This window comes from Hyperoodon ampullatus (genome assembly GCF_949752795.1).
Source record: "Hyperoodon ampullatus genome assembly, chromosome: 5".
Taxonomy (NCBI): Eukaryota; Metazoa; Chordata; class Mammalia; order Artiodactyla; family Ziphiidae; genus Hyperoodon; species Hyperoodon ampullatus.
This window is the reverse complement of record NC_136918.1, coordinates 115,577,560-115,597,765: the sequence shown is the minus strand read 5'-3', so window position 1 is coordinate 115,597,765 and position 20,206 is coordinate 115,577,560. Positions and strand designations below refer to the sequence as shown.

Genomic DNA, 20,206 nt, shown 5'->3' with positions numbered 1-20,206 from the left:
TTCTTATTGAGTTTGAGTGTAAAGTAATATTTTATATCTTTGTGTGACAGGTAAAGAAGCAAATGCTTAGGATGCATAGAACTTAATTCCAAGGTCACAGATAACACAAACTCAGTTGGACAAGTAAACCATAAGAATGCAGCATTGTTGTTGTTGTTTGTTTTAATAATGAGATTGCAGAACCTCAGGGATTTAGAGAGACAGGGTCGAGGGTAGATAGTGAAGCCCTATCCTAGGACGTGCCTTTATCTTTGTTATTAGATTTCTGTGTAATGGGACTTAGAACAGCTGTTTTTAAACTGTATTCTCATAAAAAAAGATGCTTCAGGGGTTTAAAGAGTTGAGATGGAGATAAGAGGGTGGGCAGTACCACCTCCCACTGTAAATTCTGCTTTTACCAAGTTATTGGTAGAAGGTTCTGTAAAATATTTCACTTGAAAAAAGGGAGCCATTGAAAAAACAAATTTTGAAAAACTCTTATTTTTCAGCTGATGAATTTGTTGCTATTTGGAAACAGTATATATTTGTTGTTTCTTCACCATCATTTGAGCGACATCACTTAAGAATCACAAGTTGTCTAACTTTGAGAAATAAGGTTCTGATTAATTGTGATGTGATTAGACCACATGGGAGAGTAAAACACCTCATTAAATCTTGTAAAAATTCAAAACTATGCTTTTTTGCTATTAATAAATTTTTATAGAAATCTGATAATAACATACTAAGTAGATCTATTAGAAAAGAAAACTAGACACCCCACCTCACCCCAGAAATTCATAGTTGGTATGTGAAATTAAGCTGAATAATTTTACTCAAAACATTGTTAATTCTAGGAAAAAATGTGAAAGTTAAAGTAGAATTTTCCTAAGTTAATGGTTAAGTTACTGAAGCAAATGGACTAAAGTTGCATAAGAATTTATTTTAAAATTATTCCCATCACATTATAAAGAAATGTGAATAAGAAAATAAGAGTAAGTGCTTTTACAGTAGCATAATTATATAAAATCAGAAATTTTATAAGTGTTAGAACACATTGTTTTAAAAGCAAAACATTATCTACCCTGGAGTGTGTTTTTTAATGAGTTTAGTATTTTACTTTTATATCATCTAGGACTAAATATCTTCAACTTCTATTTATTTAAATATTGATTTTTTTCACAACATGATAATTTTTCATAAGTTGTAAATTTTCTCACTCATATGAGATTGTCCTATTTTGGTAAAAATGTGTATATTTTGGTAAGGGCTAAATAATCCTTCACTAGTAACTTAGGTTTCATAGATTAAATAAAAGACATTTTCAATTCACAGGCATTCTTTTAAAGAAAAAGTTTCAGGAACTTACCTCTTTCAGAAACAAGCAATGTGTGTTCCTACTTATGTGTCCCCATGTAGATTATAAATACTGTATAATAGAAATACAAATAAGTACACACAGTAGAATTTTTTATAACACATTTTACAGTAACAGATTTCCATACCCCAAAAGAATGTATGACTTAAAATTTGATTCTTATTGGAAGTACAAGCCTAGCATCCCTCACATCAGCGTTTAAAGACTTCCCACCACTCTCTTCTCATGCATGTGTATGTTTTGATCAATATTAAGATTTATTACTGTCAGTGTAAATATTGGCTTTAATTTTATCTCAGTCAATACCTATAACTTTAGTCGATTTATCTTGTTAACCACTTCTGTGTAAGTTAATATTTTCTAAATGAAATATAAATTACTTCGATGTGCACCTATATACTTTGGATACTACAACTCATCATCACCATATTTTTAATAATTCTTTGCATAATAAATCTTGATAAGTAAATTAAGCAGAGGAATTTGTGTGTTTTAATCCATACCTAAACGCCATTTGCAATCAAGGACCACTTTCCAGACCTTGCAGAGGTGTTGAGGGAATCATTGCACTATGAGCATTCAGTGTTGATTGTAAAATATAAAGGAACGCTGCATAGTTTTAGCTTCTTTTGTTGTTCTTTAATACACACACACACACACATATATATATACATACATACGTATATATATAAACAGCAGAAATTAGGCTTTAGAAAATGTCATTTACAAATACTTCTATAAGACTAGAAAATAGATTGGTCTCTACTAAAAGATTTAATCAATTATAATGAACTAATTACCAGAGAAAAATAATTTTATATTCTTTTGATATTCACTTTACATTTCTATAGATCTGGTGTCTGGGGAATGAAACACGATTCCACATCAACAAAACTGTGGATGCAGCCATACGATCTGTAATAATTGCTGGATTATTCCCAGGTATTCAATACCGGGTAGAGGTTGCAGCTAGTACCAGTGCAGGAGTTGGAGTAAAAAGTGAGCCACAGCCAATAATAATTGGTGAGTACCAATCCATATGGTATGTGTTTTAGAATCAGTCAACTGGTAACAAGGTAGATTACTTTTTTGAATCTACATCACAACTGTGGAAATACAGTAAATAATGAGTAATAAGATGCACACATAATATAGGCAAATAAACTGACTAGAGCTTCTAACAAAATGTTCAGCAATTGCTTATGCTCTTAGGATTTCCACAAACTTCTTAAAATTATAATCATTAAGAGTTTACATGCTGAAAGTTGGTTTGAAAATTATTTTTAATCTATTGTTTCATTTGTAATTTTGATGCCTTTGAAATACAATAGGAAATGAGGCAGTTACTGAAGAAGGTGCATTATGTTTCAAATCTGTATACCTCCTCTTAGCCAGAAAAATGTCAAAAATTAACCAGAAACAGGCCAAAAGAAACTAGTAATCCAAATAAACTATCCCAAAGAAGAAATCCCTATTCAATCTACTATCATCATTACAGAAAATCGCTTCCTATCACCATGGATTATGTTTGACTTTTCTTGAAATATATATAAACGGAATCATACAGAATATAATATTTTGTGTCTGGCTTCTTTCACTAAACATAATGTTTTTGAGATTCTTCCATACATGTATTATGCAGTTCATATGTTTTATTTCTGAGCAGTATTCAATCATGTGAATGTATCATATTTTGTTTCTCTGCTTTTCTCTTGAGAGAATGTGTAAGAAGTTTTTTTGAGGACATATGTTTTTATTTCTTTTGGAGAATTACCTAGTAGTGGAATTTCTGGGTAACAGCACTGATGTAGTTTGACTTTATAAGAAACTCTAAATATTTTTTTCAAATTGTATAATTTTATACTCTCACTGGGAAAGAATATGACTTCCAGTTTTTCTACATCCTCACTGACATTTAATGTTGCCATCTGTCATTTTAGCCATTTCAGTGAGTGTAAGAGTCCCTCATTGTCATTTTAACTTCAATTTTCTTTGATGACTAATGATGTTGAGCAACTTCACATGTGCTTATTGGCCATTCACATATTTTCTTTTGTAAAATTTCCAAGTCTTTGTCTTTTTTAAAATGGTGTCATTTGTCTCTTGTTACTAAGAGGAGTTATTTGTACATTTTCAATATAAATTATCTGTCATAGATTGTATCACAAATATTTTCTCCCAATTTATGGCTTTCTTAGTCCTTTTCTTGATAGTGTCTTTTGATGAGCAAAAGTTTTCAATTTACATGATCTATAATTTATCAAATTTTTATTTCATGTTTAGTACTTTCTAAGAAACTATGTCCTACATCTAGATAGCAAAGATATTTTCTTCCAGAAGCTTTATAGTTTTAACTTTTATGCATAGGTCTATAATTCATCTTAAAGTAATTGCATGTGATTTGAGGGTTAAGGCTTATTTATTTCCATATGTAAAATCAAAATGCATAGGTATCTTTCACTGAAACTTTCCTTTCTCCAGTTAACTATATATGTGTGGATCCATTCCTGGATTCCCTGTATTATTCCATTTGTTTATATGTCTATCCATATGCCAAACCACAGTGTCTTGATTACTAATAGCTCATAAAAAGTCCTGAAATCAGGTAATGTGAATACTGCATCATTTTCTTCTCCAAAATTTTTTTGGCTCTTCCAGACCTTTTGCTTTTCCATATACTTTTCAAATCAGCATGTCAGTTTCTACAAAATTATGTTGGAAAAAAATTTGGAAAATTTTTTTCTACAAAATTATGTTGGAAAAATTATATTTATGTTTAAAAATACAGTGAATCTATACATCAAATTGGGAAGATTAAACATTTTCATAGTCAATCTTTCTCTGTGGGAATTTGATGTACCTCTCCATTATTTGTCTTTATTTTTCTCAACAATATTTTGTAGTTTTCAGCATATGGCCTTAACATATGTTTTGTTAAACTTTTTCCTAAGTATTTAATGTTTTTTACACTATTACAAGTGGATTTATAAAATTCCCTTTTTCAACTACTTTATGTTATATATAAATTTAACTTTATGTATTGCCCTTTTATCTTATGGCCTTACTAACTTCACTCACTTATTTTAATAGTTGCAAAATACTTTTTCTGAGTGTATTCAGATAATCATCTATTTTCTTTCTCCTTATTTGTGTTAATATGATAAATTCTATGGTTTCAAAGGTAAATAAACCTGGCATTCTTGGGATAAATCTCACTTGGTCAGGATATATTATGCTTTTTACAGATACTACTGGATCTGATTTGCTAACATTTAGTAAAGAATTTTGGATCTATGTTCATGAGGGATATTGATCGGTAGTTTTCTTTTAATGTCTTTGTCAGGTTTTGGAATCAGGGGGGCTAGCTTTAATGGGTTGGGAAGTATTCCTTCCTCTTTTACATTCTGTAAGAGTCTTGGTAGGCCTGGTCCTATTTCTTCCTTAAATACTTCTAGAATTCAATGATGATATCTGTGCCTAGAGTTTTCTTTGTGAATTATTTTTATTGTTATGAATTTACATTTATTCAGATATTTTTTTCTTCTCTGTTGGTTGTGGTAAATGGATTTTTGGTGTTTGCCCACCAATGAATTTGTCTAATCCATCTAAATTGTTGAATTTATTATCACATTTATTTGCAGTATCTCCTTATTTGTAATCCCTTTAATTGTAATGTTTGCAGGATGAGTAGTAATGCCATCTCTTTTATTCATAAGTACTGTGGATTGATGTGCTCTCTCTCTCTCTTCTCCTTTTTTGTTGGCCCCTACCCTCTCTCTCTCTTCCCTCTCTCCAACTTTAATCTTGATAAGGATTTATCAATTTTATTAATCCTTTCAGCGTACAAATTTTGGTTTTGTTAGTTTTATTTATTTGTTTTCTCATTAAGTGATTTCTGATATTTTTTTCTTCTGCTTACTTTTATGTTGCTTCTTAAGATAGAAACATATCAATGATTTGGACCTCTCTTCTTTTCTAATACGAATATTTAAAGTTATAAATTTCCCTCTAAGCACTTCTTCAGCTGAATCTTACAAATTTGATGTGTTATGTTTCCAGTTATCATAAAGTTGAAAACACTTTTCACTTTCCCTAAAAATTTTGGGGTTTTGCAGAAGTTATTTGGAAATGTGCTATTAAATTTCCAAATGTTTTGGTATTTTCCATATAGCTTTTTGTTTCTGATTTCTAATTTAATTCCACTGAGGTCAGAGAGTGTATTTTACATGAATTTAGCTTTTTAAATATGGAGACTTAGTTTATGGCCCAGAATTTCATTTTAGCGAGTGTGCCTTGTGCATTTAAAAACTATGTTCATTTTTATTTTTCTGTCTTGAAATGGAACATTCAATAAATGTCAGGTGAAATCAGTTGGTAGTATTGTTCAAGTCCTTACTTATTTTCTGTAATGCATTCTTTTAATTAATAAGAAAAGAACCTGGCAACTTATTATAATTATAGATTTGTGTATTTCTCCTTTTTGTTTATAAGTTTTTGTTTCATGTATTTTGCTACTCTGTTTTAACTGAGTATATTTTAAGATTGTTATAGCTTCTAAATGAACTTATGCTTTTTCATTATGAAATGTCTCACTTCATTTCCTCGTAAGATTCTTTGTCTTGGAACTTACTCCGTCTGATGTCAGTACACCCATGTAAGTGTTTGCATTTTGTGATTTTTTTTCATCCTTTTATTTTAACTCTGATGTCTTTGTATTTAATGCACATTTGTATTATTTAAATTGCATATTGTGAGGCCTTATTTTTTATCCAATATGACAATCTTTGCCTTTTAATTGGAGTGTTTATTATCTTTAATGTGATCATTGATGTTTTGGAGCTTAGAATTACCCTTTTGCTATTTTTTTTATCTGACTTTTTTCCTGTTTTCCTAATTTACTGATTTCTTTTAGATGAATAAAATGACTTCCTGTATAATATTTTATGTGCACTATTGAATCATTAAGTATACTTATTTTTGTAATGTTACTCTAGGATTAGCCTATGCTATATGGATCTTAGAAAATATAATTCCATTTTCCTCCCTTTCAAGCTTTTTGCTATTGTTTTACCTTTTACTCCTGAACATGTAATAAAAACCAATACACAAACTAAAGTATTATTATTGATTTTGCTCTAAACAATCAACTATCTTTCAAATAAATTAAAACTAAGAAAAAATATTTTAGATTACCCACCTTTATCTGATATTCTGTTCCTTAAATTCAATCCCTGAGTCTGCCTCAGTTTTACTGTCTCTTTAACTGAGGAATGCTATTCAGTCATTTTTGGACTCCCCTTCATTGCATCACATTTTAGAAATTGTCTCCGGATAGAAAGATATGAATATCGTATGACTCCCTTTGTTTATTTCCTTTTTTCTCATAGTTCTGTCCCTTTGTTTCACATATTTTGCCTAGGTTTTCCTTGTTTATGGTGGGATTGCATGTGTCATTCCTGTTATTCCTTCTTGGGCAGAAGTGGAAGTATCCAGTGAATTATTCAGTTTATATAATACAAATTCCATTTGTTCTCTTTTACATTTTTCATTTCCCTCTGAAATTCCCCATGTGTTCATTCATTAGGACTCTATTATTTTAAATTAATGAACATATTGTAATAGCTGCTTGAAAGTCCTTTCCTCCTAATTTCAACATCCATGTCATCTCATGGTCTATTTCTATTGATTACTATTCCTCTTGATCTTGGGTTATCTTTTCCTCATTTTTGCTATTGTGGTTGTTATTATTGTTTTGCTTGTTTTTGCATGCCTGGTAATTTTTTTACTATATACTTGACATTGCAGAAAACATACTATACAATTTTGTGATCTTCTGAAGAATGTTGTTTTTCTTTTCCTTAGAGGCAGTTATGTTACTGGCTGATCATCTTGATCTTGTGGTGGCTTGGTTTTTACATATTGTTAGTATGGACTATTTATGTTTTGACAATATTCTTCAGACAAAACCTCAGTCTAATTTTTACTTCTAAGGCATAGTGTTCCTGGACTTTCAGTGAAAAGCCTAATATATTTATCTGGTCTGCCTAAGTTGACGGAATTTAAACTTCAAACACAATCTTCTCTGCAGTGAGAGAGTCTGCTCAGTCTTTGCAGCTTTTTACCTTTTGAGTTTCACCAAATCCTTGAAATCGTCCTTCTGCATGCACAATTCAGGGTTCACACTAGTACTGAGGGAGAATTTATACACAAATTTGAGAACATCACTCTCCTGTCTCTCCCTCTTTCACATGGTTTCTCCCTTAATTTTTTGTCACACTAGCAGCTGTGAAGGCTATCTTCTGACACCTCCTAGAAATAAGACTGAGATTTTCAGCTTGAGTTCTAGCTCCCTAGTGCTGCATGGATTGAGCTCTCTAAGGGTGTAGAAAGCCTCATAAATGCAGATTTTTTTTCTTGAGTGGTTTCGTTCTTTCAAAAGGCAAATCCCTTCAGTTGACCCTGATTTTATTTGTTTGTCGGTGTCTTTATCTTTTTAAATGTTCTTCCTAGAGTTTATATATTTTAAAAATACTTGTCCAGAGTTTCATACAAGCCAATGTGCCATTTGCATTCTTTTCTGTTTATTTTCTGAAATATGCACATAGAACATACTACCAAATTCTGGGAAGTTGTTTCTTTTTACAATGAATTTATTATATAATGAAGAGATTTAATATTCAGTCATCATGTTAAAATTTTTTAGATTCTCCAAGTATTCTTCCTTTTATATATTAAAAACATTTAAAAAGTTATAGTATTAACTTTTCTTTAAATTGCCTTCCCTTTGTTAATTAGTCATACAAACTGAATTAATTTCTTAACCTGAGGGAAACCTATAATCTTGCCCTTCTGAGATTTCCTAAAATAAGTTGGAATAAAAAAGAAATACAGGTACACCCAAAAGAATTTAACAGATATAGATGAACTTATTCTTATTTCTACATATTTTCTAAATAATATTTAGAATATTTGTTATTTAGAAATAAGGCAGTGATATTTCACTTAAAAAATATGAAACATGTTTGAAAGATATAGCTTTCTATGAGAGCTCCTAGATAGGTAAACAAAGCTTTTTTTTCACTGCCATTCTAGCATATATATGAAAAAGATTGACTGAATATAATTTTTCTAAATCAAAGATCAGTAGGATTACCAAATATCTATATTTTCCTTTCATGTTTTCTTTTTGTTTTCTGTCATTTTGATAATAAATATAATTCTCAAGCATAGAAAAGTTGGTTTGTTTTGATTTTGATTTTGGTTCGTAGTAACTACCTATTCGCTTCACAATATTTGGGGGATTTATTGTATTTGGAGGCAAGTAAAAATTGCAGTAACACCATTTGCCCAAGTTCATGTCATGACAGTTAAGAATGAACAATTGTATGGTAACTTAAAATAATAATGTTAACTAAGATTATTTTAAATCAAATGGAAAGTTTTGCTTAACTCATATTATTTTAAAAAGACTGAGTGATCAAGTGGATAATGAGTACCTTTTAATTTGTTTATGTATCATACTTTTCAAATTTTTCTATGAAATAAAAAATAATCTAATAACTAATATTTCTATCTCCTTTTCATGTAGTTAGAATACACAATATCCAAGACATAATTATAGACAATAGAATTGTACTACTTGAAATAAACACACACACATACACACACACACACACACACACACACAAGCACAATTCAACCTGGAAAAGGCTATTTGTCCCTGAGAGATTTATTTCTTTTTAATATCTACTGTTGTACTGAAGAAGCCTTTAATTGTTTCTTTAATTACCCCTGCATATCTACCTTAACATCTTGTCTGATAACCTTATCTACACAACTGTTATTCCTTAGTTGAAAAGTGATTTAGTGATAGCTAATCTCCATTTCTCTTTCAATTTATGCTTTTCCTATTGTCTATTCAGTACTGGAAACAGCACTTGAAGTGACTCAAGCTCTTCCTCATTTCCCCTTTGCTTTAATTAAATCTTGTATTGGCATTTGATGTAATTTATGGCTGATAATTTTAGATTTGTCTTATGCCAGACAATGTACTGTTTCATCTATTCCTTCTCAGCTTAGTTTTTATTCCAAAAAGTTTCATTAAGGGATCTTTAATTAAAATTTGTATAAATATAATAAATAGCCTTACACAGACTTAAAAGTAGCACTGTTCTTTTATTTGCTGTCTCCACTGGTAAGGTGACTTTTACATCAAAATATCCATAATTTTATATGTTTGCAATTACACACACACAAATACAACCAAATACATTTATATATATAAGCACCAAACAGCATGTCATATAACAAAATTACGTTGACTTAAAACTCTCAGTAATCTTGCTTAGTAATATACCTATTGTTTCTTTAATCATTTGCCTATTTCACTGTTACCTTACATAGTTGGTAATAATATGTGGAACAACTGCAAACTTTCACAGTAATAGGTACAATCGAATCTGATGTGTCTAATTAATTTTTAGTCCAACAAATTAGATTTGTTCTTCATTACTCTCCAGTGGGAGGAAGACATTATATTTCATTATATTTTTTTTGTCTGAAAGAACAATGGAGTGTTACAGGTCACACACATCCCATGTCTGTGCTCTAATTAGTCCAACTGACAACATTGTTTTAAAAATACTAGCAGCACAAGAAATACTCATACAATTCGGGTAACATAAACAAATATTTCACTATATTCAATAAGACATTTTATGGATCTTTTACACAAATGAAGGATGAATTTTCTTTTCTGTTTGTGCTATAAGGTGTTTTCTTTTTAGTAACTACTAGTGTTTAACACAATCACCAGATATATGTATTGATATGTCTCAAGTTGAAAATATAAGCTCATTTTAAATACATTTTTGATTATGTTTATATGCATAGTAACTAAGAGCAGATAGATTAGGAAAATGAACCAGCTTCACTACATAAGTGAAGCTAGTTTTTAAATCTGGAAATTAACACAAAAGACATTTCAAGAATGGAATATTAGACTATAAAAAATGCTAGCAGCTATGACAAACAAGTGGGCATACAGATTGGCCTAACAAAATAAAAGTTTCTTTCTTATTCATAGCCCAGTCTAATATGAGTCAGCAGAATGGAGGATGGGGTTTCTGCCCCATAAAATTTTTCAGGGAACTTGACTCTTTCCATCAATGGCTCTACATCTCTTAGAGCAGGGGTTCCCATCCCCTGAGCCGCGGACTGGTAGGCACCAGGCTGCAGAGCAGGAAGTGAGAGGTGGGCGGGCAAGCTTCATCTGCCCATCACTCGCATTACCACCTGAACCCTCTCCCCTCCTCGACGCCCGCCCGTGGAATAATTGTCTCCCACAAAACCGGTCCCTGGTGCCCAAAAGTTTGGGGACCACTGTCTTAGATGGTCAGCATCCTGCCGCGGATCCCTCGTTTCTATCCAACAAGCTGGGAAAGAGAGTGTGACGTATTGTCACAGTGGTTTATGGGTCACATCCGGAGGTAGTATGCATCTGCCTGTGTACAATTGGCTAATATTGTCACTTTGTTGTACTCAGCTACAAGGGAGGCTGGGGAATATAGGCTAATTTTCTGCCCTGGAAGAAAGGTGAAACCTTGGTCAACAAGTCACCTATTGTTTGCAGGGCTCTCACATCTAGATAATTTACAACTTATATTCCTGCCTGATTGGCCCTTAAAGTAACTCTTAGCCTTACATAGGCTATAATTACTGTGTTCCTATTAACTTCTTTACATACATCGTCTCAATTAATCCTCCCAAATAAATGAAATAGTACTGCTGCCAACTCACAGAAACAGGGATTCCAAAAGATTAAGTGCCCTACATAAGCTCACTGCTTACTTAGCTAGTAAGTGTCAGAGATGATACTCAAATGTGGAACTTCGAAGACCTTGCACTTTCTAATATATTAGAGTGCCATGATAACTGAAACAATGAGAATTACACATTCCTGTGATGTGATGTGCTGAAATTTGCCATTTATATTTTGCTTACAATTTATTTTTTAAGTATTGGATTAGTTACTAATGAGATATGATATTAACATAAGAAATCACTTAATTTCCAGTTCTGAATTCATTCATCTGTTAAATAAACACAAAAATCATTGCTCTTCAGTGATATTATGATTCCATGAGTTTTAAATCTGTTTAAAAATGTGGATTGAGATTTTCTCTATTATCTCTGAGAGAGCTAAATGGTCAGAAACATGACTACTAGAATCATCTTAGTCCAGATTTAAATGTATGTTTTTGTTACATAGACCTTAGAATTAATTTTCAAGTTGTTTTGTATCCAACTTTCAAATGGATTTTCAAATTAGTTTCAAATACTTTAAGGACATTTAGGAATTTTATATTTTCATGATGTTTTAACTGTAGATAATAATCTCTATGAAAAGATGTTTACATAATTGTCATTGTTTAATATAGTAATTTTAATACCTTCCAGAAAATTAAAGTATGTTTGATCAAAATAAGACCTTTGGTAGAATATTAAGGGCAATATTTTAAACATTTGTATTTAGGCAGTGCTGTAGGGGGAAGGTAATTTTCAAATACCTGGAATTAAATGTTGTAGTTGCTTTTTTTAAAAAAATGAGAATTATATTCCAAAATGCTTTACCTAACTGAAGAAAGGTTACTATTATTTCAGCTCACAGCACTTGTTTTAGTACTTATTTATGAGGCAATAAATCAAGAAGTGGTTCTGAATCTGTCCACAGCAAAGCAAAACACAAGGGAACAATGTTCTTAATCACATTTCAAACTTATGATTTGATTCTTTTTCTGAAACTTACAAAATATGCTTACTAATAAATTGTGACAGGCTCAGGACACAACAAATATTATCTGCTTCAAAGAATGTTCTAATCTTCTGTGCCTTTGGCATACCATATATGTATTTTTGTAGGGTTTTTGTCTTAATATTTACTAACACTAACACTGTTGTTTCTTCCATAGGGGGGAGGAATGAAGTTGTCATTACTGAAAACAATAACAGCATAACTGAGCAAATCACTGATGTTGTGAAGCAACCAGCTTTTATAGCTGGTATTGGTGGTGCCTGCTGGGTAATTCTGATGGGTTTTAGCATCTGGTTGTATTGGCGAAGAAAGAAGAGAAAGGGACTCAGTAATTATGCTGGTAAGAGGCTATTTCCAGCTAAAAAAATGTCTTATCTTTAGAAATATGACAAAATTCAAGGGAAGGAACAGAATGGAATAACTGAGTGAATGAATGGATGTTTTTGGCTTGATTTAAACAATTACAGACAACATGCTTTAATGCACTGCTTTTCACCATATCTCATTATAACCATAAGGCAATATTTTTGCTTGTATCTCCAAGGAAGCATAAGAAGAATGCACACTGATAAAGTGCTTAGACATTTTTCTCAACTAGTTCAACACACACACACGTGCACACACACACACAGACTTTGCATGCTATGACACCGTTGTTTGAAAAGTGAATTTAAGCAAGAGCATTCCTAAAATGCTCAGAAAAAAAGAGAAAATATTTGAAATGTAGTTCTTTGTATTTCATGATACAGATTACAATACAAACTGTCTCAGATGGAAAATACAAACGAAGCAAAAAAAAACTCACCAGTATTGATGAGGCTGATGAGACATGAATTAAGTGATTTACTAGTCACTTAAATAGGATGTCTATTTCAAAGTGACCAATAGGCATTTTAGAAGGAAGAAAAAGGAGAAGCAAAAGAAGCAGCAGAAGAAAAAGGCCGTTGGTGTTCTACTTGTTCACAAAAATGTTTTCTTCTTAGACTCAAGAACAGGAATTTTAAGGATGTCCAAAATTATGGCCTTCAAAATACTTCCAAGGAAGAGAGAGAGAGAGAAAATTATCAAGTCAGTGATTGAAAAATGAACTCAATGCTGAAGCTATATTCAATTACAGTTTAAATTGCAATGCATTTTAAGTACTTTCTCTAACAATGATCATCAAAAGAAATTGTCTCACAATATTTCACACTTTGTAGAATTTACAAGGGAACAATTTTAATTTACCATCGTCCTACAAATATTTTAAAATTTTTGAGATATTTTATTCATCTTCTATTTCTAATTTTTACTTTAGTAAGAAGCATAAATGTGTTAAGTGACTTTGACAGAGGCTTCAATTCTTATTAAGTTCATCCGCTGCTGTAGCTTGTAGGTGTCTGAGCTTCTGAGAATAGTTCAAAATAAAAGGAATAGCACCCACTTGGTTGTCTTTCTTGTTATTCGATAGCATTTAAATACGATCATTTGACAATCACACTGTGGCTCATGTCTATATTTTGTGAAAATAAAGTTTATTAGTTACTGGTTAGAACAAATTCCCAGGACTAGAGAAGGTAGTATAATGTATCCATTGAAAAGGGGCTTTCCTGCTTTGTGACTTGCTATTGCTCTGCCATTCTCATTTCTCATTGGTTGCTGATGCCTGCTTCCTTACGCTTTGTCACCTGAGTGCTTTATCATCCTACCAGTGAGTGATTCTTCCTGGAAAGGTATGCTGGGCAATAACTGCTGAGTGTCAGAGTCATGAACATTAATGATACTTTAACACAACTTCTTGTTTTGCAGTCCATTCCTCTGCTTTCATTCCTTGAAGGTATTGTCCATCAACGTGTCTGTTTAGTCAATCACCACGTTCCATTTCATCTCTGTGACACGCTCATATAAATGACATGAGAAATCAGGAAAAATGATTTAATTCAAGGACGATTTTTATGTTTTATCTCATTGCTTGGCTTTAGTGAAAATAATAAAAGATTGACTATGCTAGCCACTTCAGTACAAAGTTCTAAGATGCCACGTTTGGAGTGTTGCATTTTTACCCTCCATACATCTTTATTCACTCACTCCTTCAAAATAGCATAGGTCTCGTAATTAGTAGTTTATGTTTTTAGTAAAATTATGTCAGATAGCCTTTTTTTCTTTTTTTAAACAGCAGTTCTTTGCAAAACCTATGCATTTAATTTGAAAATATCTGTTGGTCTTTGAGCTTGACAAGAGTAGTACATTTCCTATTATCAGTTCTCAGTGTGATTGATATCCATCTGCTTGTAGAAGAACTGCTAACTCGGAAGGTGCTATGCACTTCAAATATTTTGGAATAAGGCCAAGCCACAGAGCAGCCTTTCTGAACCTTTATACTTAATTGATAGATGGCTGACTTTCAGAATGGATTCACCTTCTGCTGGTAATTTGCCTTCCAGCAACTGCTGTTCTCTTCTAGGTGAGAAGCAAATGAAAATCCAAACCACAGGTACTTAGCATTGCATATCTGACCTGGCAATATTCTCTACACATTTCCCTCCATAAATATCCTATCCTCCAACTCCTGGAATTTTTATATTCTTGAGAATATGAGGATTTTAAATAGGAATGATTAGTGTAGTACGTATTTATCAAATATTTAAATTTCTGATATTTCATGCATGAGCTAATGATCCATTTTAAGAGCACAGGGATTTCATACAGGGATATTTTTCTCTGAAGTGTTTTATAAAAATTATAGAGGGCCTCCCTGGTGGCGCAGTGGTTGAGAATCCGCCTGCCGATGCAGGGGATACGGGTTCGTGCCCCGGTCCGGGAGGATCCCATATGCCGTGGAGCGGCTGGGCCCGTGAGCCATGGCCACTGAGCTTGTGCGTCCGGAGCCTGTGCTCCGCAATGGGAGAGACCACGGCAGTGAGAGGCCCGTGTACCGAAAAAAAAAAAAAAAAAATTAGAGAGAAAATAGTCTATGTGTACTAGTTCTGTTTATTTTTGGTTTTCATAAAAATTTCTCTGGAAATCTTATAATTTAACAAGCATGAAAACTAAACCCAGTAACATTAAAGCAATGTAATTTTACTCACAAAACGAAAAGTCTAATGTTTCCACTTTTTACTACATGGTAATATCTATATAGTTTCAAATTTTTCTTATTGATTTATGATAGCAATAACATTTTTTTTTCAAATAAATGAAAGTCTACTTTGGGATCGGTATTTAAATTAATTTATAACAAAAAATGTCTTCATTTATTTCAAACCCCAAATTTGATCTTGGATTATACTTAAACTCTGCTGCAATTGATGTAAATTAAGAAACATGCATTTTAATAATGCTAGACTGATCCTAAGTAGAACTGAAAAGCAGGTAAAATTTGATTTCAGCACTTGCTTTTTCCTACTTCATTCCAAGTCTTCTTAACCATCACAGGTAGATTTTATTTTATTTTATTTTATTTTTTTTATTTTATTTTATTTTATTTATTTATTTATTGAGGTACGTGGGCCTCTCACTGTTGTAGCCTCTCCCGCTGCGGAGCACAGGCTCCGGAAGCGCAGGCTCAGACGCCATGGCTCACGGGCCCAGGCGCTCCACGGCATGTGGGATCTGCCCGGACCAGGGCACGAACCCATGTCTCCTGCATCGGCAGGTGGACTCTCAACCACTGCGCCACCAGGGAAGCCCCACGGGTAGATTTTAACCACCAGAGGGAAGATTTTAACTAGTGGGGAGAAGAAGTAACTTGCAGAGTGGAGAATCTAACTCTCAGCAGGTTACTTTCCACTCTCTCTGTACAGGCAAAAACTCACCCGCTGATTCTATTGTGGCTAATCTTTGATTGTCCATCTCCATGTGGAAAATTATATTTGAATGCTTAAAAGGGAGGTAAAAAAAAAATGGCATGCTACTCAGTGTTGATATTTTTCTTATGTTTCAGAGGATTTAACATATTGATCATAAAACACTAGTGGATTAGCTCCTTAGATTGTAAAAGCAACTATCAAGAATCAAATGTAAACTTATACACTTAAATGATCTGAGAGTAGAATTTGGCCTGAACGTGTTTTGCTTCTTTACAGAGAAGAACTTGGAGATTTCCCCAGGGCAAAATTACACACTAACTTCCTATTCAATTTTTTTCCTATTTATTCTTTATTTAAATTCTTCAGACACAAACACGCACGACAGGTTTGCTCGTGGCTCAAAGAAGGGCAGCTGGAATGAGAAAGGTATCCTCATATCTCATGTTCTACATGAATTCATTTTATATTTTTCTAGAGTAACATGCAGTGTTATTTATCTTAATCTTCACTGAACACTAACAGACTGCTTGTCACTGCATGTGAGGTTCCTGACTACCAGAAGAATTCACTACCCGAACTACCGGGCGAAATAGAATTGTAAACATATTTAGGCAGAAAATACTAGGTGATTTTGAATCTAGAGTAAATGTTTGATTATATGTATTAACGGTATTTGTGAATAGAAAAGTGAACGACATAAGTTTGAATAAGAGCCATGCAGCCTTCATGAAGATTCTATATATTGTATTATAATCTTTATGAAGGCTACACGATTCTTTTCAAACTTATGTTGTTCATATTTCTATACACAATTTTTAAGTCACCAACTTTTTAATGAAAATAAACATATTTTCACTTTTAAAGGGGTGCGTTCTATTTTATGAATATTACCTTTGAGGAGAACAGATTTTACTCAGTAGATATAAATAATTTAATGAGTGAGCAAATTATGAAATACCAAACACTTCATGCATAGGTTTTAAACCCTTGGTGAAATTATTTGACAAAATGACCCTAAGACAGCTAAAAGATTTGATGGAATTTTTATACTCTGATTATCTGGGCTTGAGTTAATGCTTATTAAAAGAGGATTAATCTACATTCATAGTTGAGAAATAGCTTATCAGGAAAGGGAGTGAGGCTTGGCTGGCAACATTAAAGTTTCCATTTGGAGTAGGAAAATATGGACTACTAGAGATAGGCACTCTGAAAGCTTCCTTACCTCAAAATGTCAATTTACCACGTAGCTCTGTTTCCCTTCCCCCTCAATTCTAGAAAGCGAGAGATTAGGATTAATCCTGTCAGATAATAGTAGAGGTACTTTGTGTATGATATGAACTTGCAAAATCTCTTTACCTTATATATTTTATAAATATTGCAATAAATTCAGAATATTTAATGCAATTCTAAAACATTTAAGATTGTGGTGTCTACAGAGCTTTTTGGAAACCTTAGCACTAGTCAGTCAGTTTTAGCAATAAAAACTTCTCTATGTGGCTCCCTTGAAAATTCTTAATTTTAGATGCTAGCAGAAACTCCTGGTAAAGATTCACACTTATTTCAAATTTAATTCTAATAAGCACAAAGTTACCACACTGTGATTATCAAAATTGTGACTACAGCAAGATTGTCCAACCACCTACCCTCCCCACCCTCTTGCTTTCAGCTTTAAGGTAGTTCTACATCTCTGAAATGAGAGCTACCTCAAAACAGCTTTCCCTTTGCTGTGGCATTTATTTTTCTGTTTTTCTCTCTCTGCACACACAAAAAATGCTGATCAAAACACCAAATATGACTTCCATTTTAGGAGTTCTGATTGTTCATCCTTACATGCAGGCTCAGCGGCCATGGCTCACGGGCCCAGCCGCTCCGCGGCAGGTGGGATCTTCCCTGAGTGGGGCACGAACCCGAGTCCCCTGCCTCGGCAGGTGGACTCTCAACCACTGCACCACCAGGGAAGCCCTCTAGTCTGCTTTTAATCTCATGTTCTAATAGAACTCAGTTATTTTGGGTCTACTTTTCAAAATGGAACAAATCTAAAAGTTTTGGAGTATGGGAAGAAAAGGATACTCGAAAAAGTGTTCTCTCTTTTTCCCTTGCTTTAAAAAGACAACTAATCAACCTTATTATGTAAAGGTATTATTTGTTGTTGTTGTTTTTCTCTCCTGTAGAAACATACAAAATTGAAGATTCTCATGTATATCAAATTGTATCCATGGGCCATTTTAAGTCAATTATGTATTTACATAAAGACTGTGTATTTTTGCCTTTGTATAGTTGGTATGCAGAGGTACAAAGATAAATGTCTTTATGAAATATTTTGACAGTTTTTTAGTGGTCTAGAACCATTTGAAAACAGTTTAATGATTTGGAAGACAAATAGGAAATCGATATATCTTGAAAGTTTTGAAATTTAAAATTTTTTATTCACAACATTTAATTCTCCTTTGGTAAATATGGACCATACCATAGAGTCCATACACTAACACAGCTGTAAATTAACTTGATAAATTTTTTTTCAATTTTTTATTGTGGTAAAATAAACATTACATAAAGCTTACTATCTTGACCATTTTTAAGTGTACAATTCAGTGGCATTAAATACATTCATGATGTGCAACCATCACCACCATCCATATCCATAAATCTTTTCATCTTCTAAAACTGAAAATCTATATCCAGTAAAAAATAACTCCCTATTACCCCCTCCCCCAGCCCCTCACAACCACCATTCTTCTTTCTGTCTCTATGATTTTGACTACTCTAAGTACCTCATATAAGTGGACTCATACAATATTTATCTTTTTGTGACTGGCTTATTTCACTTAGCACAATGTCCTCAAGGTACACCAAAGTTTTAGCATATTTCAGAAATTCCTTCCTTTTCAAGGCTGAATAATGTTCCATTGTGTCTATATGTACACTTTGCTCATCCATTCATCCATCACTGGATGCTTGGTTTGCTTCCACATTTTAGCTACTAAGAATAATGTTGCAATGAACATGGATGTACAAATATCTCTTTGAGACCCTGATTTCAATTCCTTTGGAAATGGAATTGATGGATCTTACGGTAATTCTATTTTTAATTTTTTGAGGGCCCAACATACTGTTTTCAACTATGGCTGCGCCATTTTACCTTCCACCAACAGTGCACAAGGGTTTCAATTCCTCCACATTCTTGTTAATGCTTATTTTATGTTTCTTGCATAGCAGCCAACCTAATAGGTGTGAAGTCACAGCTCATTGTATTGGGTTGGCCAAAATTTTCGTTTGGGTTTTTCCGTAAGGTCTGAATGAAATTTTGGCCAACCCAATAATTTTTTTGGCCGTACGCAGGCCTCTCAATGTTGTGGCCTCTCCCATTGCAGAGCACAGCCTCCAGACACGCAGGATCAGTGGCCATGGTTCACAGGCCCAGCCGCTCCACGGCATGTGGGATCTTCCCAGACCGGGGCACGAACCTGTGTCCCCTGCATCGGCAGGTGGACTCTCAACCACTGTGCCACCAGGGAAGCCCTAACCCAATAGTTTTGATTTGCATTTCCCTAATGATTACTGATGTTGAGCATCTTGTTAGATGCTTATTAGCCATTTGAACGGTATATTTTGGATAAGATTTTCAGTGCTGCATCATAATACTTTAAAATTTACAGTTTATGAAAAATTTACCATTGGTAAGTACATGGAGTTAAATACAACTTAATTTCTGTGCTTCTGCTTCAGTTGTCCTCTTTTTCTCTAATATCATTTATTGTTCTGACAGTAACAGAAAATTTGGGTGAGGAAAAAGAGCATCTAAGTGAGAGAAAAGGGCTCAGCTTCTCCCCATGTATCTCCTAAGCAGCACATTTGTAGGTGTAGCCCATCAGTACCTGCTGATTTGCATATTCACAATGATATTCACAGCATTACCTTAGCTCTCTTTTACCAGATTAAAACAATCACTTGATAGTCCATTAAAAATCCACATAGGGCTTCCCTGGTGGCGCAGTGGTTGGGAGTCCGCCTGCCGATGCAGGGGACACGGGTTCGTGCCCCGGTCTGGGAGGATCCCACATGCCGCGGAGCGGCTGGGCCCGTGGGCCATGGCCACTGAGCCTGTGCTCCGGAGCCTGTGCTCCGCAAGGGGAGAGGCCACGACAGTGAGAGGCCCGCCTACCGCAAAAAAAAAAAAAAAAAAAAAAAAAAAATCCACATAACTAGGAAGTCACATCAGATAGAAAGCTAATTAGCTGTACTGTTTTCACA

General features: G+C 33.5%; 1 protein-coding gene across 1 annotated transcript in view; it reads left to right on the top strand.

Moving 5' to 3' along the window:
• ROBO2 (roundabout guidance receptor 2) overlaps positions 1 to 20,206 on the top strand; it is a gene marked incomplete at both ends in the record, with an annotated part of 582,120 nt that overhangs the window by 514,077 nt on the left and 47,837 nt on the right. The window contains 2 exons of the mRNA XM_079704897.1: positions 2,206 to 2,377; positions 12,325 to 12,507. Coding sequence (XP_079561023.1) covers positions 2,206 to 2,377; positions 12,325 to 12,507 — 355 coding nt within the window. The remainder of the gene's footprint in view (positions 1 to 2,205; positions 2,378 to 12,324; positions 12,508 to 20,206) is intronic.